The sequence below is a fragment of the Chlorocebus sabaeus genome, chromosome 13 (assembly GCF_047675955.1).
Source record: "Chlorocebus sabaeus isolate Y175 chromosome 13, mChlSab1.0.hap1, whole genome shotgun sequence".
NCBI classification, from domain to species: domain Eukaryota; kingdom Metazoa; phylum Chordata; class Mammalia; order Primates; family Cercopithecidae; genus Chlorocebus; species Chlorocebus sabaeus.
In genome coordinates, this window is record NC_132916.1 from 31,927,960 (window position 1) to 31,953,615 (window position 25,656).

General features: G+C 46.1%; 1 protein-coding gene across 10 annotated transcripts in view; it reads right to left on the minus strand.

Annotated features, from left to right (window-relative positions):
• Window positions 1-5,061: 5,061 nt before the first annotated feature.
• The window catches only part of SCML4 (Scm polycomb group protein like 4), a 127,169-nt gene continuing 106,574 nt past the window's right edge, over window positions 5,062-25,656 (minus strand). For 9 of the 10 annotated variants that reach the window (XM_073022383.1, XM_073022388.1, XM_038001059.2 and 6 more), the window contains 2 exons: window positions 17,391-17,536; window positions 5,062-14,853 (listed from right to left, as the gene is read on the minus strand). In XM_073022383.1, the coding sequence (XP_072878484.1) occupies window positions 14,728-14,853; window positions 17,391-17,536 (272 nt within the window). In that variant the 3' untranslated portion in view covers window positions 5,062-14,727. Of the gene's footprint in view, window positions 14,854-17,379; window positions 17,537-25,656 lie in introns of all 10 variants that reach the window. The other variant, XM_073022387.1, reaches the window with a different exon arrangement.

Consider the following 25,656-nt stretch of genomic DNA (forward strand, 5'->3'; position numbering starts at 1 on the left):
TGAACAACCCATCGGGCTCAAAGCTCCCCACCCGCGGGAGAGATTCTGTGTCATCAAATGGGGGTAATGGAACCCCGGAGCCCTTTGTCCCGGCCCTTCCCTGAAGCCCTGACCTCCCGCTAGCTTCCACACCAGCACGATGCAGACAAAGACCCACTGGGGATTTTCAGAGCTTTTACTGGATGCCTCTTTAAAGTGTCTAATTTTAATGAAGAAATCTTTCATCTGCCATCCTGTTTCCAGGAGACAGGTTTGGAAGGAATTTTCACAAGTCACTAAGGCCCCTTGGAAATGTGTTTTTTGGTGGAAAATGTAAGGCTGTAAGACATGCACAGAGATGTTCCCACTGGGGGCGGGAGTGGAGGAGGCAAGGGGAAGAAATAAAACACCAAGAAAAAAACGCTTCAAGAGCCAAGTGGAGGAAGGATACAGAGGTGCAACCGAAAGGGGAAAAGTGTTTGGGAATATATAAAGAATAAGTCAGCCAGAAAACACAGAGTCTCTCCCTGGGGAAATTATATGCAGCTCTAAAAAAATGCTACGGACTGGAAAGTGCATGGGAGGGGTGGGTGAGAGGGGTGGGGTGAGGGGAGAGAAAGGGCGGGAAGGAAAATGTCATCAACAACTGGAATGAGGTAGAGACAGTACATGCACACAGAAAACATGCCAGAAAAAAAAAATACCCTCAAGTTCCTCCCCTCTGCAGCTTTCTGAGCCAAAAAGAAAAAATAAAGGCAACAACTGCTGAACTGGAGAGATGATGGAGATGGAAGAGCAGGTCTGCAGGGTCACGCAGCTGTGAGTGCACGGGATGTGCTCAGACACAGCCCTGCCCCTCTGGAGGTGATGTCGGCTAGAAAGACTCCCTTACATACCCTCCTGGTTTCCAGATGCCTTTCTCCCAAGAACCTCCTGTCCTGTATTTTTCACCAAGGGAGCAGCTTCCCTTGCCCGCCCCCCGCCCCAACCCCTGGACTGGAAGGAGCTCCCACAGCACTTCCTGTCCGCTGCATGACACTTTCACCATTATGCCACATGGGACAATAGTGCCATCGTGGTGGGAGGTCAAGGCTGACGCCAACCAGTTCAGCAAAACCTGAGACTTCACGGAGGTTCCTGGGCCCCACGGGGAAAGGGATAGGTGAATATGCATAAACTCACACAGAGGAAATTTGGCCGCTGATGCTATGGAGTTTAAACACAAACATGAGTCAAGGGGTGGAGCCGGGAGGGGTGAGAGAGTGTTGAGACAAAATTCATAGACTATTCCATGATGAAATGGCAAGTGAGAATCACAGGGGTTAATGGAGATGGTTTTGTTAAAAGAGAGGGGCCCTCCCCCCATCCCTAAATCACTGGACAAGGCTGATGAGCAGAGCCACCTAGGGTTGGCGGTGACTTGAGTTAGGCTTTTACAAGCCTGCGAATTTACTCTTGGTGGCCATGACAGGGTATCTCCTGAAGCTGATGATGAAAAAAGGTGTGTTTTCCTACCTCTTTAGGATATATAGTCCAAACCAGCACCAAATAATGGAGGAGTTTGGCAGGGGGGCAGGTTTACATGACTTTGAAATTTCTGAATGAAAATATCATCCTGAATTACACACAAAAGGCATTTCCCATGTGCTTCTGTTTACCCTGTTTCTGCTAACGAGATATTACTTATAAATGTAAAATGTTAAGGATGATGTCTTCAGCCTGGAGAGAAAGAGAGCGTAATTTGCGGCTTTTGCTCAGAGTGATAACCTTATTAAGTAATGGGATTCGCTGATTAACTTCTGCTAACAAAACATTGTTGCCAAACCTGATAGTCTGAAACCATCAACAGAGATGCTGTCAGAACCACTTCTCCATCGCACCAACCCTGGGGGATTTTACAGAGATATTTCTCATTTAAATAACACTCATTTTTCAGTATTTTTTATTGCTTCCACTAATAGGTTAACAATAAGTTAGGAGCCACTCCTAAATGGATATCGAATCAACCTTGGTGAAGAGTTCAAGGAGAAAAGCAATTCTACTTAAAAAATGATTTTTTAATGAAAGGGGTAATGGGAAAATGTGCTAGTTCATTGAGCACTAGAATGAATGGAAGTTCTTAGTCAGAGATCAGAAGGCAGGATCTGCCCATGCTCAACATATGTGATGGCACTTTAAATTCCTAGAACGGAGCAATATCTCTTTCACAGTGATTCACATAGTATGTGGGAAATTCTCTTTTCCGGTAACTTGCCAAAGAAAATCAACTCCATTCTGGTCTTAAGAAATACTTTACTACTTAGATAATCAGGAGAGAGACCCCTGAGGTAGGTCATCTTGGTCTTAGCTATATATCTCCTATAATTCCTCTCTTCCCTACAGAGCCCTGATGAGTCCCACCAGCTCAGGACTCTCAAGTTCATGAATCTAGTCACAAACAGCCCGTTCTGCAGCTAAGCCATAGACCCAGGGGCTATTAGAGCGGGCCAGGGTGGGGCTGCGGAACGTGGACCTTGTCTAGTCCAACTCCCTGGGGTCTGGAAAGGTGAACTGACTTGCCCAAAGCCCTCATCTGGTCAGTGAGAAAGCCAGGACTGAAATCTGGGCTTGTGGCTTCTGGTCCGGTCTGTCTTCTGGCTTGTGAGAAACAGGGAGTGAGGGGGGCAGTGTACGTACATAGGCATATTCCCATGTGCACACACCTGTACATCAACTTTGAGCCTCACTCTGCTCATTAACTGCTGATCCCGTCTCTCCATGATGTCTAATCATCCACATGGCACAACTGTTTTCCCAGGGCAAGATGCTTCCCTCCTTTTTTTTTTCTTTTTTTTTTTTTTTTGAGATGGAGTTGCACTCTGTTGCCCAGGCTGGAGTGCAATGCCACGATCTCAGCTCACTGCAACCTACGCCTCCTGGGTTCGAGCATTCTCCCACCTCAGCCTCCCGAGTAGCTGAGACTACAGGCATGCACCACCACACCCAGCTAATTTTTGTGTCCTTAGTAGAGATGGGGTTTCACCATGTTAGCCAGGATGATCTCGATCTCTTGACCTCATGATCTGCCTGCCTCGGCCTCCCAAAGTGCTGGGATTACAGGTGAATTACCGTGCCTGGCCGCTTCTCTCCTTCTTTTCTAGGCCTGAAAGTGTTCAGGTGTTCAGGTGGCCAAATCTGTGTTCAGATTTGACAGAAAAATATAACATTTATGTCAGGATTTCTTCATCTTGGATCATTTATAGGTAGGATACTATTGTTTGTACAACTGTGATGAGAAAAAACTAGTAAAAGAAGCTGGGTTTTGAGAGCTTGTGTCTAACTACTGGAGGAGAGCAGACTCAGAGAAGGGACCCTTAAATCCGGGTAAGTGAGGGCACTTGGAGGTGTATTTACTTGTGTTGGCTCAGAGACTTAGACTTCCTGGATGTATGAGAGAGGTCATTCAGTGTGGACCCGTGCTGGGGGAGAGAGGACGGATATGAGCTTGGAAATCATTTTGTTCAAGGCGGGACAAGTAGCAAGATTAAAATTCTCAGTCTATTAAGTTGTAAGCAAACCAAGGGCAGATGATGAGAGACGGCTTTGGAGGCCTGCACCCCAACACTCCCCAAGACTGGCCTTCCTTGCTGACCTCACCCAGCCATCGAGGACACGGTTATGGGAGGATTACCTCCTTTAACCCCCTGAATTGCTTTCATTGAGAAGCGTGTTGCCTTTGCCAATGATCATTGCTAAGCCTTAGGGACAGGGTAGAGGCCTCTGGGTAGGAAGTCGGCAGGTCAGGATTGGGGCTGGATCAAAATCCAGAAGGAATCGTGACCCTCAATCTAGAGCCACAACCAACCAACAGGAGTAGACTACCCTGGAGTAGGACTCTAGATTCTGCAGACACTGTCTGAGGGCCTTTGACAAGCACTGAAATTTATTTTAATCCTCTCCCTAACAGAGAAGGGAGGCCCTCTTGTCTCTGGTTACTGACCAAGAAGGAGACTGTGTTAGCCATTCTTGCATGGATATAAAGAAATACCCGAGACTGGGTCATTTATGAAGAAAACAGGTCTAATTTGCTCACTGTTTTGCAGGCTGTACAGAAGCATGGCGCTGACTTCTGCTCGGCTTCTGGGGAGGCCTCAGGGAGCTTCTACTCTTGGCAGAAGGTAAAGAGGGAGCTTGCACATCACACAGCAGGAGCAGGAGCAAGAGAGGGCGGGAGGTGCCATACACTTTTAAGCAATCAGATCTTGTGTGAACTCACTCACCACTAAGGGGATGGCGCTCATCCATTCATGAAGGATTCACCCCCATGACCCAAACATTCCCACCAGACCCCACCTCCGACACTGGGGATTACATTTCAACATAAGATTTGGTGGGGACAGAGTTTCAAACCGTATCAGAGACCCTAGAGGAGAGACTGGCGCAAGATGACCCTGGGTGGACACTCCCCTCGGGGCTCTGATCAAATCTCACATTTCTTGCCTGCACCAGACCACCCCTTTGTGATCATAGGAAGGTCAGGGGAACAGAGTAAGCTTCTTAGAGAACCCTGGACTTCTGTAATGAGTCTCTCCAGGCCGAGTGCAGTGGCTCGCACCTATAATCCCAGCACTCTGGGAAGCTGAGGAGGGTGGATTGCTTGAACCCGGGAGTTTGAGACCAGCTTGGGCAACATGGCGAAACCTTGTCTCTGTAAAAAATACACAGCTTAGCCAGGCATGGTGGTGTGCACCTGTAGAACTAGCTACTCAGGAGGCTGAGGCACAAGGATTCCTTGAGCCCAGGAGGTTGAAGCTGCAGGGAACTGTGATTGCACCACTGCACTCCAGCCTGGGAGACAGAGTGAGACCCTGTCTCAAAAAAAAAAAAAAAAAAAAAAAAAAAAATTCTCTCCTGAACCAGTGTGGGGCCTGGGCTGGCTGCCCTGAGGTACAGCAGGTCTCCAGGTGACGGGGGCCTTCCAGGCAGCAGTGAATCAGCCTCTGTGGCTTCAGTTGTCTATGGGCCACCTTGAAAAAGCTTATCCTTGCTCTCTACCTATGGGAACCAGTCCTAATGAAAGAGTAATCAACATAGAGAAGTTGATCAGATAAAACATACACAAGCTCACATAAATTTTATTCTTTATTGAAAATACAGAAATACTTTTTACAGCATGAACAGAAAGTACTACATTGTGTTGAAATCTTAAGATTTAGAAATCTCACTGAATCATACCCAGGCCCATGATGCATTGTACTAGAAAAAAATACTGTATCAAAAATGAAAACAAACAAACAAAAACCACCCCAAACTATTAAAATCATTAAGGCCAGTAGTGGTTGTTTAATGAAATTGTACATACCTGACTGTGGTGTACATACCAATCACTGTTTAAGAGAATACATTAAAAACAGAAAAATTGACCTCTAAATAATGAACTAATTGCCCCCCTGCAAAAGTTACAAACAATAACAGGCTTTGAAAGATTTAAAGCACATTTTGATGTAGTGTCTTATATATAATGGTCAATTTATGAAAACACTGTGTATGATAAAAATAAGTACATCCAACTCACTCCTAAGTAACACGCTATACTTACAGCCTGCTTACGACAAATGAGAGATCGTAAATATATGCAGTAAGAATACATGTGTGTTCATACTCAGATAATGTATATGTATGCACAGTATGTGATGAAATTAAACTAGAGGATAAATAACTTTAATAAACTCTACATTTTGAGGCACATGGGGAATAAAATTCATGTTGTTTCTAAGTTATAGACACAGCATCTTTTTCTTTCCCTATCTCGGTACCTTAGTGTAATGCCGATTTGCATTTAACCTAGTTATCTTATGTTTGCATGCTTTGCAAACTGAATTACAGAACCAAATTGCCTATTGCAATTTCCCATTATGTAACACAATTACATAGGAACACTTTGAGGTGAGAGGATTGTCCCAAAATTAGGAAACACTGATTTCAGCATGCTTGCAAAGAGCAAAGATTAAGGAGAGGCCTTTTCTCCAGGTAACAGGGTTTACTGCTGTCTCTCTCCAATGTAAACGCCACTCGCCATTACAATGAGCTATATTCACTAATGTCTAGTCTGCAAAATTAGATCCACTGGTTTTGTTTTGTTTTTAAAGAAGCTAGGACCTAAAACGACACCATTTCCTAAGCTGAAAGCTTCTCTCTCCCCGAGCACTTCCAAGTAAAACATGGAGTTGAACTAATGTTCCAAGATTCCATTACGTTCATAAGAAATGAAAGCACAATGAATTTTCATACAATTAGAATATCTGCAGTACATACGCCGAGTCCTTCTTGCACATGTGCCTCAGCACAAGCAAATGACGTGCAAACTTTCACTGATGACCTTTCTTTTTAGTTTGCAAACCCAATCATAGAAACACACATGAACATGTGCACACACCCCCTCTGAAAATCCTTAATTAGAAGGGAGGAAAGACCGTCTCGGTAGAGAAGAGGGAAAGTAGTCAACCCTGTTTCTATCTTACCGGGATGAGGAGATGACCTGTTTGCACCGTTGGTTTCTGGTTGTTTCATAGTGTGCAAATAAAGTAAGACGTTTTACCAGGGAAAAGGTGCAGCTGCCACTCTCCCAGATGGGGCGAGATCGGGAAGTCTCCCAAGTGGGTATATGGGGTAGAGAAGTAGCATAAAGAGGTGGAAACATGAGATTAACTAAGGCTGAGTTGAAAGAAAGATTCTGAAAATAAACCTGTCAACTTACAAAACAAAAGACATAACATTTCAATCATCATGATTCTACCTCACGAGCTTGGGAACACGGATTTCACTAACTCATGCGCCCTCATTGGTTAGTGGGAGTCTTGTTGGATAATGACAGCCTAGTGTAGCTGGTAAAACACACCTTTTGGCCCCATGAAGGGAGAAGCTTCATGATGTTACAGTCATACTTCAGTAACAAAAAGTTTTCACTGTTAGTGAAAAAAAATAGCAGCAAGACAATTATCATAAAATGATTTTATTCAATCAGTTTATTTCATTTTCTTGCATTTGAATAGAATGAAAAGCAAATTTATCCACAAATGCATTTGAAATATGAAATGTTTATGTGAATGAAATTACTTCTAAGTATATACAGTAGAGAAATAATCTAATCAACAGATATCTATAACATGGAAATATTTGCTCTGTAAAGCAAATGATATTTCATATTTTCTTGAGGATAAAATGAGAGGAGCTCTTTTTTTAAATCCCCAAGTGATCAAAGATATAGCTAGAAGATGACAGAAAATTAAATAATATGGCTTAGAACACAATGGATAATAAAATAAATCAAAGTCCCTCAAACTTTCTCACGCTTAGACAGAAATACTTTCAGTTCCTGAGGAGGAAACACGTTTGACTTCTAGAAAGACCACGAGGTGCGCAATTGTGCTGGAGAAAGGCCAGGAATGGAAACTTTTTTTTTTCCCCAGAGCTATGCTGCCTTTCTCCTTCCTCTAAACCACATTTTCTTTTGGGAAATATGTCACTATCTTTCCCTACTCAGACACAAGCCACTTAATATTGCATATGTCTCAGTAGTCTTGTAAATGTCCAAAAACAATACCACACCCCAGAAATGCTTCTGATGTCGTCACTGTCCTTCGTTTTTCATGCTGGTTGGACCCTCCTCACTTACACACGAGGCTCTGGCCCGGCTTTGGTCATGAGGCTGTACAGTCAGTGCTAACTGGGTCTGGACAGTGCTGTGTTCTATAAAGAACTTTGGCATTATCTGAATTGCTGCTGGATGTCAGAGTGACTCCATGCAGGTTGTAGGATGGCAGGAGAAGCAGCTTGTGATTCTCAAGAGGTACATCGAATTGGCACCAGGTCACTTAAGCTTCAGGGCTGAATGAAGAGGGACAGCTAGTGAGAAGGGCATTGTGCTTCATGAAGATTCAAGAGGCGCCTCAGTGGGACATCAGGGTGAGTCACAGAATGAAACATTCAGAAGGGCGGAGACTCTCATTCCCAACCTCAGGCATCGAGCTGAGAGGGTTAGACCTTGAGAAATAGAACAAGTGGAGATTGGACAGGAAGCGGGGCAGAGTCAAGAAATACTGTGGGTGGGTGACAACTGGACAGAAATCAGAACCGCTGGGCTAGGGAGAACAGAGTTGGCTTACTCTTATTTCTTTTTCTACCCTGTCTCTATCCCCAAAGGATTTGAGCTAGTGGAATGGAGAAAGACAAAAAAGAAAACAAACCAACAAGAAAACACGGAGGCAGGAAGAAATAATAGAATGAAAAGTAAAAAACGAGTGGGAAAGAATGGCCAAGTGGTGCTTACATGGCCTTGAGAAGTTATGGGCCCATGAGAGAAGAGGATCAAAAAATATCTAGATACGGTTGCAAAGGAGGAGAGGCAGAAACCAGCAGACATGAAAAAGAAGAGAGAGGAGTCAACAGCATATAACTACTATGGCAGCACAGCCCCACTGGCCTTGGCCAAAGTAACTGAGCTGGAAATGCTTTTAAAGGTCATCTGGATGACTCCCCTCCTTTTCCAGATGAGGAGATGGAGGTATGGGGGGAGGTGACTTGGAGAGCTTGTTTCTTGCACACTGTACCATGCTCTGCCCCCCAAAGAGCAATGTGGAACCCACAGGGCAGAAGGTTCTACCCTGGAGGGGAGCTGTCCAGGTGTCCCCCAAGACCTCTTTTTCCCAACTGTAGGATTCTAGGGTTCTACGTGTGAAGGTGGTCTCTGTATGTTTGCAGACATTCAAAATATCCTCAGCTTACCATGCCTAAGGATATAGCAGTAACAATACTTTAAAATGAATATGTTGACTGTTATACATCCAAATACTGTTGTCCTTCAAAATAGTCCATACATTGCTGCTCCTTATTTTAACACCTGCCTAAAATATTTAAGTTAACTAGTGAATTGTGGCTGTTATTGTTCAAACTGTTTGTACCAAGTAAGAAAACACACAAGGAAAAGACAAACGAATGTGTGTGAAAACACATGATTTGAAACCTGAAACTGATTACTCATGTCATGCACCAGGCATGAGCCCAGTGGCTTTGGCTTTCTCCAAAAAGAAAAAAAAATTCACCCTCAAGGGATGATGATGGGTTTCCAACAACACTTTAAAAAGAATGTAGTTGAGGATGCTACATTTATGGTAGAGGTAGCCTTCGGTCATACATCATTGCTGTAAAGCCACACCTAGTGAGGCGCCATTATTTTGTAATGAGCTGTTTAGAGAAGCAAGGCTTCGGGTGTATTCCAAAGTTGAAGCCAACAGAAGAGGTTGATGTTGGCCTGTGCAAGCGCCTAGTGCATGGAACTGACTCTAAGGTTCAGACCATGTGGTCAAGCCCCAGAGCAGGGTAGGGTGGGAAGACAGCTGAGGTATAGGTGGTCTGTGTGGTATATGTAGACCCTTCAAATGGAAAGATGCTGCTGGCCCCACACTGTCTGGCATCACTGTTTAATCACCCGTGGCTCTACCTGCCATCTTTTCCTCTGCAGGAAATCGAGCCCAATGCTAAGCATGGGGAGAACCTCCAGGCTCCTTATGTAGGATTTTAAGAGCGCAGATCTGGGGCCTGTCTTGTGAAAGCACAGTGAAGAAAAGCAAATCCTCCTCTAAAAGTGTGTTTTGCCCAGAACATTTCCTGAAGCCTGGGAGAGTCGCAGCGAGTGTTCTCTCCAGGCCGGCATCTTGGTGAGGCCCATGTGTGATAACACCACCGAAACCACAAAGGAATTTACCATGGGAAGTGTCCCAGCAGTTGCTTATTAGCATTAGAACCATTACACCAAATCTATTGTTAGCAGACTTGTTTTCATTATCCTTATCTGGTGGCAGTAAATAACAGCGATTCTCTTTCAAGCAAATGCTAGATTTCCAAAAATCCAGCTTCCAATTGTCTGTGCAGGGATCATCTTGGATTAGGATAACCGTCAGAGTGGATAACACCCCAGAAGCTGAGGTGCCCAGCGCTCTTCCTGCAGGAGCAGGGCGGGACACACAGGAGCTGCCTGCAGGTGGAGGCGGGTGATGCTGCTGGGTTTGACATCACAGAATGGAAACAAGAAGGTTTGTTCTCCTGCATGTCTGACCACCTGCTGGACCATCCCCAGTGTTCTCAGTGTGGCCCTCTCATGCCACAGGGGAGGGATGGGGCACAGGGCAAGGCAACAGGAGAGCCCGGCAGGTGCTCAGTTCTTAGAATGTTTATGATAAAAAAAAAAAAAAAATCAGACCCATGGACAGGTTTGCACCCCTCTCCTTAAAAAAAGATTGCAATTTTTTAAAAAATCACCTACTCTTTCACAATTCCATGTCTTGTTATCTGAGGTTTTTAAAAAAAGTGAGTCCAATCCCCTTCCCCTCTATCTCCAGTGGAGAAGAGCTGAGAAGTGACCCCTTCAGAGCAGAAGTCAGATGGTGCCTGCTGACGGATTACACATATGAAAACCTGGCTGTCTCTTTAGAACAAGAGCAGAATATTTCCATCTTTCAAGACCTTCTGACAATGACTAAATTTCAGTCCCTGGTCACCTATGGGCATCTCCAATTATCTTCAGAGATTTGACAAAATTCTCCTAAAACCATCTCAAAAATAATTTTAAAAGAATTTTAATTAAAAAAAATAAGAAATATTCCATACAGCACATAGATACAAAAATAGGTTATTGCAGCATGAAGAGTTGGGGCTGTTAGAATCGCTGCTTTCATTGTTTTCCTAAGAAACTTATGGTGTAGGCCTCCCTCTCTCACTGGTTTCCTTCTCCAGTAAACCAGCCCTAGTCCCATATTCCTTCCCAATGTATTTAATATAGTTGGTAGCAGCCCTGCTGCAGGGAAATGTTGGGAGCTCCGTGTACTCTCTGGTAGGTGCTAAATGCCCACAAGACAATTGTTCCCTGCCGTGGGCTCCCCAGCAAGGCGTTTCCCCAGAGTCACCTGGAGCCCAGGCTTGGCACATACAATCATCCTCCTGAGGGGGCAGGCCCAGAGTCCCAGAGCAGCCCTGGTCACCCGGCTTCCTCAAGGGCATACCCTAGTAGAATAAGAGGGGACACTTAGTAGTAGCAACCAGACCACAGTGGGTTCTGCCTCCGTATTGCAAACCAAGCAAAGGCAATGTCTCGTACACTCCCAAGCACTCACTTCCTAAGGCTCTTCCAACTACAGTGTCAGGAAACACACACACACACACACACACACGGACAAGACCCACGGCTTTCACCTAAAGTCTTCGCACAGGGAATAATGTGATTCATGAAATATTTAAAAGGCTTTAGGCAATAGAATTGTCTCTTGATCTTTTTTTTTTCAGTGTTTAACAGACAAGTGTAATTGGAAATGTTTGGAGCACGAACACAGGCACACACACATACACACTCTAATTTGGAATTATGCAAAACGATATCATTATTCACTACAACCTGAAGCAAAGCTACTGCAATGGAATAACAAGTACCATATCTATACAAGTGTGAGGCCCTCAAGTCGGCTCTCATTTGGACAAGGGTGACCCACGTGGCCTAACCCTTTAAGATCTGTTTAGAGGAAATGGCCTGGTGTGTTTTACATTTGTGAAGCTATTTAGCCTCCTGGTTAGACAAGATTTTTGAGAGGGGTGAAAATTAATTATAATTGCAGTATTGCTACAATAATTTAGTTGGCTAATTGCATTTCAGTGCAGAAGCAGTCAAGGAAGATTTTCCTCCCCAGGTTATTCTCTGATGTGGCAGCATTTATTTTAAGAGTAATGAGATTTTTAAAAAGTCAAACCTTAAATATCATGGCTTCAGCAATCTGTCCTGCTTAAAGTTTAATGCGAAATGAGATAGCACCTCCGTGAGAGCAGTTCCACGTGAATGTGGATCCAGTTTTCTCCGAGACTTGAAATGAGAACCTATCTCTCCCCTGAAAACTACTCGAGGGATCTCTATGACATTGTTTGGGGCTGATTTTTACTTGAGAGCACCAATGTTTGTGACTCTGTAGTGAGGGAGGCACTGACGAGGGTGGGTAGGAAGTTTTGAAAACTTAATACTGGAAGTCACTACATGAGGTATCTGTTCACGGAAGAGGTACCACAAGTATCGGAAGATTGAGAAAAAAAAGATGAGTGAAAAACCTGGGTTTTTGTGGGATTTTTCTGGATCTCATTGTTCTCGCACTGGCAGTTCTGAATACATAACCTGTCCCTGGCTGTTTTGAGGGAAATGTATCTAACCCTAGACCAGCAGTGAGTACTTACGATTAATAAACTCTTGAGAGACAGGACCTATCACCTTAAAATCTTGAAGACTCTGCCCCAACGCCTGATTCAAGGTACTTTTCTCAGGTGCTGAACCTGTCAGAGGCGTTTGAACCAGAGCAACTCCATCTTGAACAGGAGCTGGGTAAAATGAGGCTGAGACTTACTGGGCTGCATTCCCAGATGGCGAAGGCATTCTGAGTCACAGGATGAGACAGGAGGTCAGCACAAGATACAGGTCATAAAGACCTTCTGAAAAAACAGGCTGCAGTAAAGAAGTTGGCTAAAACCCACCAAAACCAAGATGGCAACGAGAGTGACCTCTGGTTGTCCTCACTGCTATACTCCCACCAGTGCCGTGACAGTTCACAAATGTCATGGCAATGTCAGGAAGTTACCCTATATGATCTAAAAGGAGGAGGCATGAATAATCCCCCCTTGTTTAGCATAGTATCAAGAAATAATCATAAAAATGGGCAACTGGCAGCCCTCAGAGCTGCTCTGACTATGGGGTAGTCATTCTTTCATTCCTTTACTTTCTTAATAAACTTGCTTTCACTTTACTCTATGGACACGCCCTGAATTCTTTCTTGCATGAGATCCAAGCGCCCTTTCTTGAGGTCTGGATCAGGAACCCCTTCCTGTAACAAAACCATCAGACATCAAGCTCTTCCACACTCTAGCTCAATTCAGTGAGCAAGTTTAGTACATTCTCCTCCTCCCCTTCTCTGCTATGCTCTCAGTCCAGCCACCATTTGTGTTTCTGAAAAGGAGGCTACGATGTGCTTTCTCAAATACAGCACATCAAAGCGGGTCTAACGGCATGACATGGACGAATTCTTATGGCCTTCATCTGGATTCTAACTATATAGAGGGTCACTATGCAGATCTACCCAGGGCTGCCCTCAAGGTTATGCAATTCATGTTCTGCACAATGGCAGCTGATCAAGGGGTGAGGAGGTTGAGCTCCAACCCTGCTCCACTTGCTAACTGAGACCCCTGCTCAGGTTGTATTCCAGAGAAAGGGGTGCCTTTTCTGATTCACCATTGGGCCAAGAGGCCCTGAGTCATCCCTAACCCTCTCCCTCCCAGAAATTCCAAAATCTAATGTTCATCTCCTCATCTCCGACACTGTTGATGTCCTTTTAAGGAAGAGATTATGCACATGGCAAAGGTGAATTCATTTTGAAGATATGTTTTCTGCTCAGTGTGAAGAAGAAGAAGAGACAGGGAGGGAAACAGAGAAAAGGGAAGGATAAAATGAATGGTGGAGAAGTTGTCCCTCTGCCTAATAAATTGTGGATTCATTGTCCTTCTCTGGACACAGCTGCAAAGGGGCAGAAAATCAATTTTTTCTATTACTCCACGGTGAGGAAGGAAAACCTATCTGTAAATTGAATTAAACCCCATAATAGCATGTCTGTGTATTTGTTGAGGACTAGAAAAATTAGCCACAGATACAACTACATAACCCAGCAATGTAACTAGAAATCAACACTCTCCCATTTCAAAGCTTCGTTGAGACATTTTCTTTTCCTTTTTTAAAGAAACACCCATGGCTAAATGTCACTAAGATTCTTCGGCATGCCAACACTTCAACACCTCAATGAGGACTCTGGAAGAGAAGGAACTCCAAAGTCCCATCTGGGTAGAGCGTGCTTCCAAATTCTTGCCTTTGCTAGTTGAGTATCAGTCAGTCAGTCAATAATGATTGGATACGAACTAGACCCCTCTAGCTGATGGTTTCTTCCCAAGTCGCAATCTGTGGTGCTAACTGTGGAATAAATCCCCTGTTTCTGTGTGGGCTAGATCTTGTTCACAGACACCGTAACCCATCCACTCAGTACTGAATAATCTTGGTACTGCAGTCAGTGAGGGTCCTGAAATTTCATTAGCAGTCTGCCCTCTAGCGGAGCAACACAGTACTTCAGATTTTCTAGGAATAGAAAAGATTTTTTTTTTTCCTTTTCTTTCATGGAGCAAAATAATTCAAGTTTTCCAGATAGTGCAAGGTGAGGCAGTCATCTTCAGAAGTCAGTTTCCAGAGCTGAGGCAAACAAGGCTCACACGGCTAGGTCCCCAGGTCAGAGTTAGAGGCAGATGGTGCTGAGGTGGGTGTCCCTGCGGAGACTGCAGGGACAAAGGTCCTTCTTTCATCCTTTGAACCCTCCAGAACTTTCCTTGGACATAAGCATTCAGTTCCCCACTCTTTTGTTATGCAAATAGGACCCACTTTAAGAGAAATCAGCATAACAGGGATGTTAAAAATCAGAGGCTTTTGTAATTTTTTGGCAAATTATTAACACAGAGGAGCCTTTCAAAAAGGTCCACGTTAAATTCTTTAAAAGGCAAAGATTCACAAGTTTTATAAAAAGAACACGTCTTTGTGGCTGTTAATTTTAAGAGGAGAGTCTATTTTGTGATGTTGGTGGGATGTTGGTAAGGCAGAAGATAATCTTGAGATCTGTTGTTTTGGGTTTCGTTTCTGTCTTTTTTAAAAAGTCAGAACTTGGCTTGCTTCAGTTTGTCAATGTGGTAGCAGAGTTTTAGTGCGGGTCCCAGCTTCAGGCCCAGGTACTTCATGACCATGTCACTCTTCAGCAACAGCAGAGCGTTGCCATCAATCTCCTGGTGGGATAGGATCAGAAGAAAGAAAACCCAGAAGCTGGTCAGAGTCATCAAACAGTGGCTAAGGTTAAGGTATGGTCAGGGGATGTGCTCAGGGCATATGGATTGATTTAGGCAGCATATTGTCTTGGTCCTGGGGCAAGATCTTTTAAAATATTAAAGCAAACAAATACTGTGTTCTCCTCTCCCCATCATCTCCCTGTAGTCATCTGATACACGGGATGTTTCATATTCCTGCCCTCCCCTCATCGAAGGAATCAAACACAACCCCATGTGTGTTCCCAATATCCCACTTAAGAAGTTTATCTCCTCATCCAACCTTGGCTAAAGGGGCAAGAAGTGTCATCCATTAGACACTGAAACTAGAGGGTCTTTCCATTCCAAACCTCCCCCTATTGCCCTAATTTCTCATTTCTTTTCTTGGTAGGCCCACCTACCTTTAGCTGATGACAAAACTACTCATTCCACCCAATGGAGGATTTCAGATGTGTTTAGCCCTGTCTGTTCCACTAGACAGAATACACTAAAGAATGCACCTGCTTCATCTCAGGGTTCAGCACAAAGAACTACTAAGGGGATGAGCCAGTCCTTTGCGGTTTGGTCCCAGTGCTGCTGCCATTGGTCATTGAAAATGGTCACCCTCCAGAATGCATGCTGAGTTCATGAACCTAGCAAGCCTGGGCTTCCATGGTCACCTTTAGTGCTATTTTCAGGTCACTGGAGACAAAGGGTAGAAATTTGAGGTGCTCAGGTGGGGAGAAGAGACATAGTTACAGGACTCATGTAACAGTGCCAGGGTCACCAGCCCTCTCATTCATCTGCCCAGCCAACCAGTATTGATGGAGCACCCACTCTGTGTCACTCACTCTCCATGTCTTTGGCAACATGGCAGTGGGCAAGGCTTACCTGTGGGTTGCTCCCAGGAGCCTCATTTTCTACTGTCTTTTATTTCCCTCACCTCTTGGACTCCCACTGTCTCCTCCCACCCTGGAAGACAGCCAGACTCCCCCAGCCCAAATCTGTCCAAGCAAAACCCACTCTGTGGTTCCTGGTCTCAAGGCCCCATTGTTAGGTGAGGCCAACGTATGCCTAATAAAAGACGAGTGCTGAGTTAGATGAGAATCCTCCTCAGATCGGAGAGCAAGATTTCTATGACAGAATCACCAAATAAAGTGAGAAACAGGAAACAAAAATAATGGTCACTGTGGAAGGCGGAATAACGCTCCTTCCCCTCCATGCACGATGTCTGGATTCTAGTCCCCAAACCTGTGAATGTCAAGGTAGACGGCAAAGGGGAATTAAGGTTGCAGGTGGGATTAAGCTTGCTAATCAGTTGACTTTAAAGCAGGGAGATTATCCTGGATTATGGGGTCGGGTGGGTGGGGAGGGGGCGGCCATGTAATCACAAAACTCCTTAAACGTGGAAGAGGACATCAGCAGCGACAACCAGGGATGGCAGCCCGAGCAGCCAAACAGGCCTCAGCTTGATGTTACAGGCTTTAAAGATGATGGCAGGGGGACAGGAGCCAAGGACTGATGGTGGATCTAGAAGCCGGAAAAGACAACCAAGCGGATTCTCCTAGAACCTCCAGAAGGAAAGGCAGCCTTGCTGGCTGAGCCCAGTGAGACCCATGCCAGGCTCCTGAACCCCAGAGCGGTTAGACAGAGAAGGTGGATTGTGTGAGGCCACTATGCTGGTGGTAATCTGTTACAGCACGATACAAAATGAGTACAGTACCAGGCGCGGCGGCTCACGCCTGTCATCCCAGCACTTTGGGATGAGACCAGCCTGGCCAATATGGTGAAACCCTGTCTCGACTAAAAATACAAATATTAGCCGGGCATGGTGGCGGGCACCTGTAATCCCAGCTACTTGGGAGGCTGAGGCGCAAGAATTGCTTGAACTGGGGAGGCAGAGGCTGCAGTGAGCCAAGATTGAGATCGCACCACTGCATTCCGGCCTGAGCGACAGAGTGAGACTCCGTCTCAAACAAAAACAAAATGAGTATAGTAAGCCTAGCAGGTAAATTACTGATTCTTATCTTTAAAAAAAAATTACCATCTCTCTATATTTTAGCATATCTCAAAATCATCATAATGCTCTCTGCTCAGTGAAGGCTGTCTGAGCCAGGAACCGTGCTGAACACCTTTTGTGCATTTTCTTGTTTAATCCTTGAAGTGGTTTAGGAACAGGCACTACTACGGTTTGCCTGGTATGTCGTAGGTGTGCTGTCAATATTTGTTGTATGCACAGACGGCTGGATGGGCAGGAAGCAGGCACTCCTGATGAAGGCCAACATGAGAGAACAGATGGGGCAAATATTCCTTTAAAAACAAATTAAGTGGTCGTTCTGCTCTGAGGAGCTTGTGGTTGTACCTGTCCCTCTCATCTCTGGCTCCCTTGAGGGTGCCCCTAGGGCTTAGTTTAGAGCTCCCCCCACACCTCCCCTGGCAGCATCCCGCAGCTCCCTGAACCTCACTCTCCTTCCATGCCTGCTCCCCCAATCCCCCCAAGGTCAAACCCACCACTCGCATACGTGCTTTCTGAAGAGCTCCACGTGAGGCCCCAGAGCCTGCGGGTCGGCGTCCTTCACAAACCACACCACGTCCTCCACAGTCCAGGCGGAGGGGTTCCTGCTCCGTGGCCGCCTGGCATCCTGCGCATCCTGAGAAGGGCTTGAGGCTGGATGAGGTACAGAGAGGGAGACCGTGAGCCAGTGGGACAGGGCTGGGCACCTACCTGGTGCTGCCTGCCCCCACCTAGCCTGGAAGGGGGGTCCTCAGTGCCCATGAGTCCAAGGAGCTGACCCAAGTGACCTCTTGTCACAGGGAAAGACTGTGAGTGGCAGCTCTATCAGCAGCCCAGAGCACAGAAGGCCACTCCTAGATACATTACCCTCCCCATCTATGCCAAAGCTCACTGCTCTCCCAGGAGAAGAAGCGCGAGACAGTGGATTCCCTTCAATAGGCTGGAACTCCCACCCGAGTTGGAGTTTTCAAGACTCTCCCGCTCAGTTCTCTCTCAGCGGGCCCAGGGCCTCCTGAGCCTGGGTACCTGGTGACCAGGGCAAGTGTGCTAAGATGAGTGTCCAGATGAGCCTCGTCACATCAGTGAGGCCAGTGACTTGGGGTCCTTTCTGCCTCCTTGGCCTTCACACTGAGATGATAGAGGCATGGCAGAATCGAGGTAGCTTTTGGTTCTCGTTCACGGTCTCTGCAGAATGCAAGTCTGCGGCAGCATCCTCAGAGCCATCCCTGGCCACACATGCAGAAAGAGGATGTCCCCTCACTCACTGCCTCAGGTACACACTGAGTCCTTGCATGGCCCTCTGGGGCTGTCAGAGCATTTGCCTGGGTCTCCCCTGCTGCACTGCGAACTCCCTGACCACAAAGGGCCTAACCTGTGCCTGGTTCATAGCTGGTCCCTGGGAAATGGTTGCATAGGGTATTTCCCATGCAGCAGGTGAAAAGGCTCAGGGCAGTGAAGGAGGAAGAGAGCAATGAATTCAATGGCTGGCAATACTTACAGGTTGATTTTTGTGTGTGTATGTCCCGAACTAATTAATCCTCTTTCCCTACAGCCAGCTCCTCTTCCTATCTCCCCCATTTGGGGAACCTACCTCTTCCTCCTCCCCTTTTTGTGCTTCCCACATTTAATTATTCCGAAGCTCTTGGGAGAATGCCTCTGATGCTGGTGTCCTCTCTTCCAACCCTGCTATCCCAGTCCCAGAGCCTGCCACCTAACCCCCTGCCATGGGTTCCTAATGGGTATTTTTGGGCCATGCCCTGTTCTTCCTACTGCCTACAACTACCACTGCCTCATGTTCTCCCTAAGACCCATCTCTCCATGGGTCCCCCTTACCAACACACTGAGTCCTCATTCTACCTCAAGGTCAAGGGCTCTCTTGGTCTTAATAATGTTTTTCTTTCTTAATGGAGGGGGAGAAGAGCTTTGGTGCCAGAGAGACCTAGGGACAGATCCTGGAGTTGCCGCTTGCTGGTGATTGGACCAGGATGTAGCTCATGTGTGAAATGGCCGTGCTTTCTACCTGGAGGGGCAGGTGTGTGGACAGAGATGGGATACTGCCCTGCCCCGAGTCTGACCTATGTCAAGTGCTCCACCAAGGGCAGGAGCCTCCCTCCCTTCCCCACAGCCCTCATCTCCTGTGCACCACCTGTCTGTCTGGGTACACTTGTTGTGACCGACCGGATGTCTCCCCAGCTTCCTTCCTCTGCCTGTGGCTGGTGCTTTGGCTTCAACCTAGAAGGCATTTACCCTCTCTCCTTCCCACTCATGTTCCACCTGATGCCTTCATGAACAGAAATGTTCTGTACTTCCTGCAGCCTGCACATCACCTTCCTACCCCTTTATTTTATTGTATTTTATTTATTTATTTTTTGAGACAGAGTTTCACTCTTGTTGCCCAGGCTGGAGTGCAGTGGCGCGATCTCTGCTCACTACAACCTCCACCTCCCGGGTTCAAGCGATTCTCCTGCCTCAGCCTCCTGAGGAGCTGAGATTAGAGGCGCCCACCACCACGCCCAGCTAATTCCTGTATTTTAGTGGAGATGGGGTTTCACCATGTTGGTCAGGCTGGCTGGGAACTCCTGACCTCAGGTGATCCACCCATCTTGGCCTCCCAAAGTGCTGGGATTACAGGTGTGAGCCATAGCACCCAGCCTCCTACCCCTTAATTCCTACATCTTTATTTGTTCATCTGTCTCTTAATGTGCTTTCACATTCTGCTTTGTAGTACAATTATTTATGAACTTCTCTATAACCTCTAGTTAGATTTTAATTTCCTAAGGATTCCTCCCACTCACTCCACAAACATTAACTGAGCACCTTCTCTGTACCACGTGCTGGGTGAAGTGTTTGGTGAAAAATACAAATGTGATCCTCTCATGACAGGGGTTATAATCATTGACTCCTCCATGGCTCAGAGTACATATACAGTCATGTACCGCCTAAGGACGGTGGTCCCATAAGATGATAATGATTCTAGTTCCTATTGCCTAGTGATTTGTGCTACAATTTCCTACAGTATTCAGTACAGTAGCATGCTGTACAGGTTTGTAGCCTAAAAGCAATAGGCTATGCCACACTGCCTAGGTGTATAGTAGACTATGCCATCTAGGTTTGTGCAAGTACAACCTATGATTTTCACACAACATCGAAATCACCTAAGGCTGCATTTCCCAGAATGTATCCCATTGAGTGATGCATGACTGTGTTTATAAATATGGGCTTGATAAATGTGAGATGAATCAATATACTCCATAGACACAGTCTAGGTAACTTATACAAAAGCCCGTGTGTGTAATCTTTACTTGTATTTTAAGGCTGGAAAAAAGTCAAGGCTCTGAACAATGAAGCAGCTTTCCTACAGAATTCTAGTTAGAAGTTGAGAAGCCTTCACTTGATTTCCCTTCTTTAGATCTCAGGGCACAGTGGCTTTCTGCTGTCTCTGTCTCCTTCCTCTTTTTAATGTGCCTGAGACGTGCATGCTGCTCCATTAGCACTGAGGAAAATACAGCATCACATTTCTGTGTCTGTCCTAAACACATAATGGTTTGGCTGAGAATTGGATTGACTTTGAGATTTTCCCTGCCTCTTCCTTGTGGGACCTGGAAGGGTCCCATAAGGTGGTTTGGCACAGGGCATTTTTCTGGGAATCTGTTAATGCACCCTGGAGCCATCTGAATGCTGATCCATGCTTATTAAAGATGATTTCACTCCATTTAAAGACATCTGCACTCAACATGGGGACGAGGAATCACGGAAATCACACTGCCTTTGGATCCCGCCCCATCAGAACATCGGCGTTAATCAGGGTGATAATAGATGCTCTGATTACAAAGGCTGGAAGTCTTCAGTGCCAAGAATAATTTTAGAGTGATCAGAGCAGAGGTCAAATCTAATTTCCTGCATTTGACAGGAAGGGGAGGAAAACCCAGACCAATTAACAGGATCATTCACAGGAACCTACAGTCCTTTGAGCTAGGTCAGGGACCTCCAAAAACAGTGTTGAAGGGCTGAGCCAGGTGGCTGGTTTGTCATTAAGGAGGAGGCTCTCGGGGCAATTGCTGTGGAAGGAAAGAGATAAGTGAGATGGCAAAGTGGGCTCTGTTCCTGGTACCTGGTGCTTGCTGTGGGCACTTTTCACTTTTCCGGGATGGAGCAGAGGCAGCAGGGGCCTGGCTCGGGCGTGTTTCTTAGGGGACCTTTTAGTCATACAAGACAGAGGGCAGCAGGTAGCCTAAGTCACACCTTGGGAGCTGCTCCTGATCCAAAGCACATAGATTTGCTTTAGAAAGGAAGACAAATGGAACTTTCCAGTGGCAGGTTTGCAGAGCCTCACAGTGGTCTGTGCTCACAAAAATGATAAATACACTAGCCACTCCCTCTCTAGCTGTGGTGAAGGTGTCAGGAAGACAGACGGGTGGAGCCTGCTGCAGCTGGGGCAGGCAGATGTGATAGGTCAACAGTAAGACATGATGGATGTGGAAAAGTCTTGCTCCTAAGCAGACAGAGCATGCCAAGAAGTACTGGCCAGACAACTTGGTGAGCAGGCAGAGTTCTCTAACCAGGAGGACATTGTGCCTGGTTTTGTCATTCCCTGGGGGCTGCCAGAGGCATGTGAAAAGTGAAACTCAGTTATGAATGGATTAAATATGCTTGTTTCTAAAGCTGAACTCACCTTTACCAGAGCTAGGATGACTATGAGTCAGTGTTTCAAAGCAATCCCGATTTTCACAGCACAGGTACTTGCATACTCTCTGTGACTCTCCCTCTGCCTTACACATGCCCGTGAGCACATCCATACGTACATAATTTCCTTTCACTCATTCATAATTCAGGAGAAACTCTTTAGCTAACAACAGAGTCATGTGGAGGAGCGGAATGAGCAGTGAGCTGGGAGTCAGAAACCCCCGCCACCCACCCACCAGCCATGTGATCAACCCTCTGCTTCTCTGCTGTAAAATAAAAGGGCTTGATCTCTAAGCCCCTGTCAGCCCCTTATGACGCTGTGTAACCCCTCCCACCTCAGGCTGTTCACACGAAGGGAGTCACCTCCTCCCACAGCTGAAGGCTGCATGAGTGTGTCCACATGCAAAACACAAGTGCAGCCATGGCCAGGCGTCCTGTCTCTCCCGGGCTCTGATCATTCTCTACGGACCTCATTGTCTTCATCTATAAGTTGTGAATATTATTTTTTGCTTCTTAAGAATATTTTAAGAATCAAGAGAATGTGGCTCAGGGCTGGAGCCTGACCCTAAGAATCTCAAAGACAGGAAGGTCATTGTCTCCGATAGGGACCCCTGTGTCCTCAGGCTGCCTGTGAGCTGCCCAGGCCCTCTTAGTTTCTGGCAGCTGCAGCTGGGTTGGGAGGGCCGGGGTTGGTGAGGGGCAGGGGAGGGGGATCTGTTCTCAGCATCTCCAAGTGACTTGCTCCCGCTAGACGCTTCCTTTCTAGATACAATGCTATATCAAATGTGTGAGGTGCCCAGGCTAGCCCACAATTATGGCAAAATTATGTGGCTTGAAACAGTGCTGTTTTTCACTGTTTCTATCTGTTGCCCAGGCTGGAGTGTAGTAGGGTGATCTCGGCTCACTGCAACCTCTGCCTCCCAGGTCCAAGTGATTCTCCTGCTTCAGCCTCCCGAGTAGCTGGGATTATAGGCAAGCGCCACTCACTCTATCTAGAATTTTCAAGATGCCATGAGGTGAGAGAGATGAGAGGGAAGAGAGCCCACGCAATCCTTAGAGTTTAATCAGATTTTTCTTTTAATGATTTGAGACCAGCTGGCCTGCCTGTGTGAGGAGGGAGCATGTCTCTAGAAACAAGGAGAGACTGTGGGCTTGAAGCCAAGCTGAGCTGAGCTAGATTCCTTCTTGGCCACCAGAAGACACTGTGACCTCCTGGCAAGCACTGTGACCTTTGCTGGGAAGCCTCCAGCTACCCCTCCTCCCCACTGACCCTCCCTGGTTGTCTTTCCTCCTGCTGATTCCAGCCAGCTCCACTGTCCCTTCTCTGGGAAGCCGTTCCTGACTCCTAAGGGTAGGCTCAGCCCCTCCCTCCCCATCTGATTCTCCCACAGCATCCACACTTTTCCCTGACAGCAATCATCACAACTGTAATGAAATTTGTGTACTAATGTGTTGACATTTGTCTCCCTGGAGTTGCAAACCCTCAGAGAACAGGGCCAGTGTCCATCTTATTCGCAGCTCTGTCCTCAGATGTGAGAAGAGCCCCTGGCACACTGTGCCCAGAAGTCTCTGCTGGCTAGGACCAACCAAACCCTGAATCTTAGTTGCTTCCTCTATAAAACACCTTGCTGAGCTGTTGCAAGGATTAAATGGCATAATGTTGTAAAGCATTAAACAGGATTACTCATTAGGTCGTTACTGTTCTTCTTATGATGATGATGTCATTCCATAAGTGGTCAGTAGATTTGTTTTCCTAAATCCCAGGGCCACCAGCTCACTCCTTTGTTCAGAAATGCCTGGTTTACAGTTACTGCAGAGCAAAGTCCCATCTGCTTGACATGGATCCCAAACTTCCCAGCATGGTTTCCCTGGTGTCCCTGCACAAACCCTTTTTTTTTTCTTTTTTAGATGAAGTCTCGCTCTGTCACCCAGGCTGGAGAGCAGTGGCGTGATCTCAGCTCATTGCAACCTCCACCTCCCGGGTTCAAGTGATTCTTGAGCCTCAGCCTCCCGAGTAGCTGGGATTACCTTCATGTGCCACCACAATCAGCTAATTTTTTAATTTTTAGTAGGGACAGGTTTCACCATGTTGACCGGGCTGGTCTTGAACTCCTGACCTCAGACGATCCGCCCACCTCTGCCTCCCAAAGTGCTGGGATTACAGGTGTGAGCCACTGCACCCAGCCCCTGCACAAACTCTTTAATTAATCAGCTCTCGCCATGCTTTTGTCCACTTCACCTCCTCACATAGAATGCTGTTTTCATTCTTCTTTTTCTAGCTAAATTGTCTCCATCCCTCACCCAATGCCAGGCCCTATCAAATAAAAATCCAACCACAGGAAGCATTTGGGTTGTAATAGCAATATCAGATTGACTTCATTTCTTGATTCTGAATCTTGGACCTAGTTGTGGTTGGGAATTCTACAGTGTGTCTTGTTAAATGCCCAAGTCAGGAAGCTTTTGTTATCCAAAACCTCTTTATAGCTCTTGGTGATTATATCTTGGATGAGAGACAAGGAAGAGCTCTCAAACTTTCACCAGAGCATCAGCAGACACCAGGAAAATGTGCCCTGTGAACACATCCCCTCAGAGCCCACTGGCAGCGGAGACAGATGTGATAGATCACGACTGCAGGGAGCTAAAGGTAAGTACCACCAGAGAGAGAAGGCCGAGGAGTTTGTCATGTCATCAGTACCCACCCTTCTGCCTGCAGCCTCATGCAGTTTTCTGGCTTCTGTGGTTTTAAACCATTTTGATTAGTACCACGGGGAAAAGGCCATTTCTAAGTCTCTTCCATGGTTTATGACTTGGATCAAACTCTCTTAAAGAGGTATGGTTTTTTGGTGACAACTGCTTCTACTTGGGATGGAACTTCAGAGCAATATTGAACAGTCATTGGGTGGGAGGGTGGGGTGTGGGGGGATCCACAGTAGGCACCAGGCTGACAGCTAGGTGAGAAATGGGTGAGGACACTGGTGGTTTCTCTCCTACTTTAACATCCTGCCACTCAAGTCAGCACGGTTTTTATCTCCATCGTTTCCAAACATTTCTAGCTGTACAAATTTTGTTTAAGCAAAGCACATATAGAACCCCACCCTGCAAATGTGAAAAGGCCCTGCTTCAAGAGAGGGAGGGCACCTGGAGTCCTGTCTGCTCTTGTTCCGTCTTCTCCATCTCTTAGAACCTTGAAAGTCATCAGGCACGATCTGAAAAACCCTGGGGTTGTTTTGAAAGACACAAGCTTTGGAGACCATTGAAGTCAGATCCTGGCTCAACACTTGATTTCCCTTCTCTTGAACCTCTTTTTCTTTTCCTTTAAATAAAATATACCAATATCTTTTTATAAATATTAAATCCTAAACATATAACTTATAATAAACCATGAACAATGTGTGGAAAGTGTCTGGCCCCCTTGAGTGTAGGTGTTCAATAAATAACAGTTTGATACAGGCCTCAAACAAGACCCCCTTGCCGGGGCTGTGGGGGGTTCAAATATGAATAAGAGACTTCACAAAGCTGAGGGTCTGTTCCTTTCTCTAGGACGCGTTAGAGTAAGAACTATAGATGAGGAAACAAAGTGCCGTGGGAAGGAAAAGGAGGGAGTGAGCATTTCTGATCCGACTTCCCATTGCCTACTCAGCGTTATTTTGCACTTCTTCCTCTGTAATAGCAGCCCTAATTTCCATCTGGAATCACAGTTGCTGGGAATGAAAACCACATTTCCCAGCATCCCTTGCAGCAAGTGGCCATGTGACTAAATTTTGGTCAATGAAATGTAAGCAGAAATGGAAACCTCTTTCAGAGACACTGGTGCTTATCCTTCCTTCCATCTTCTCCCCACCCACTTCCTCTGTCTCACTGCTGAGAATGTGCCTGTCTGACTGGCTGTTTCTGGTACCTGCAGTTGTATTTAGCATCCTGAAGAAGGCACTGGTTAAAAGGAATCCTTGGGGAATTAAAGTGTTAATAGATGTACAAAGGATGAATAATTTCATTTTTCTTCAATGTATCACAAAGCCTCAACAGTGAAATTTAACTGATACATCATGTAGCAGGTTTTCTCCAAAGAGGTTAGGTGGCTTTGTGATTTT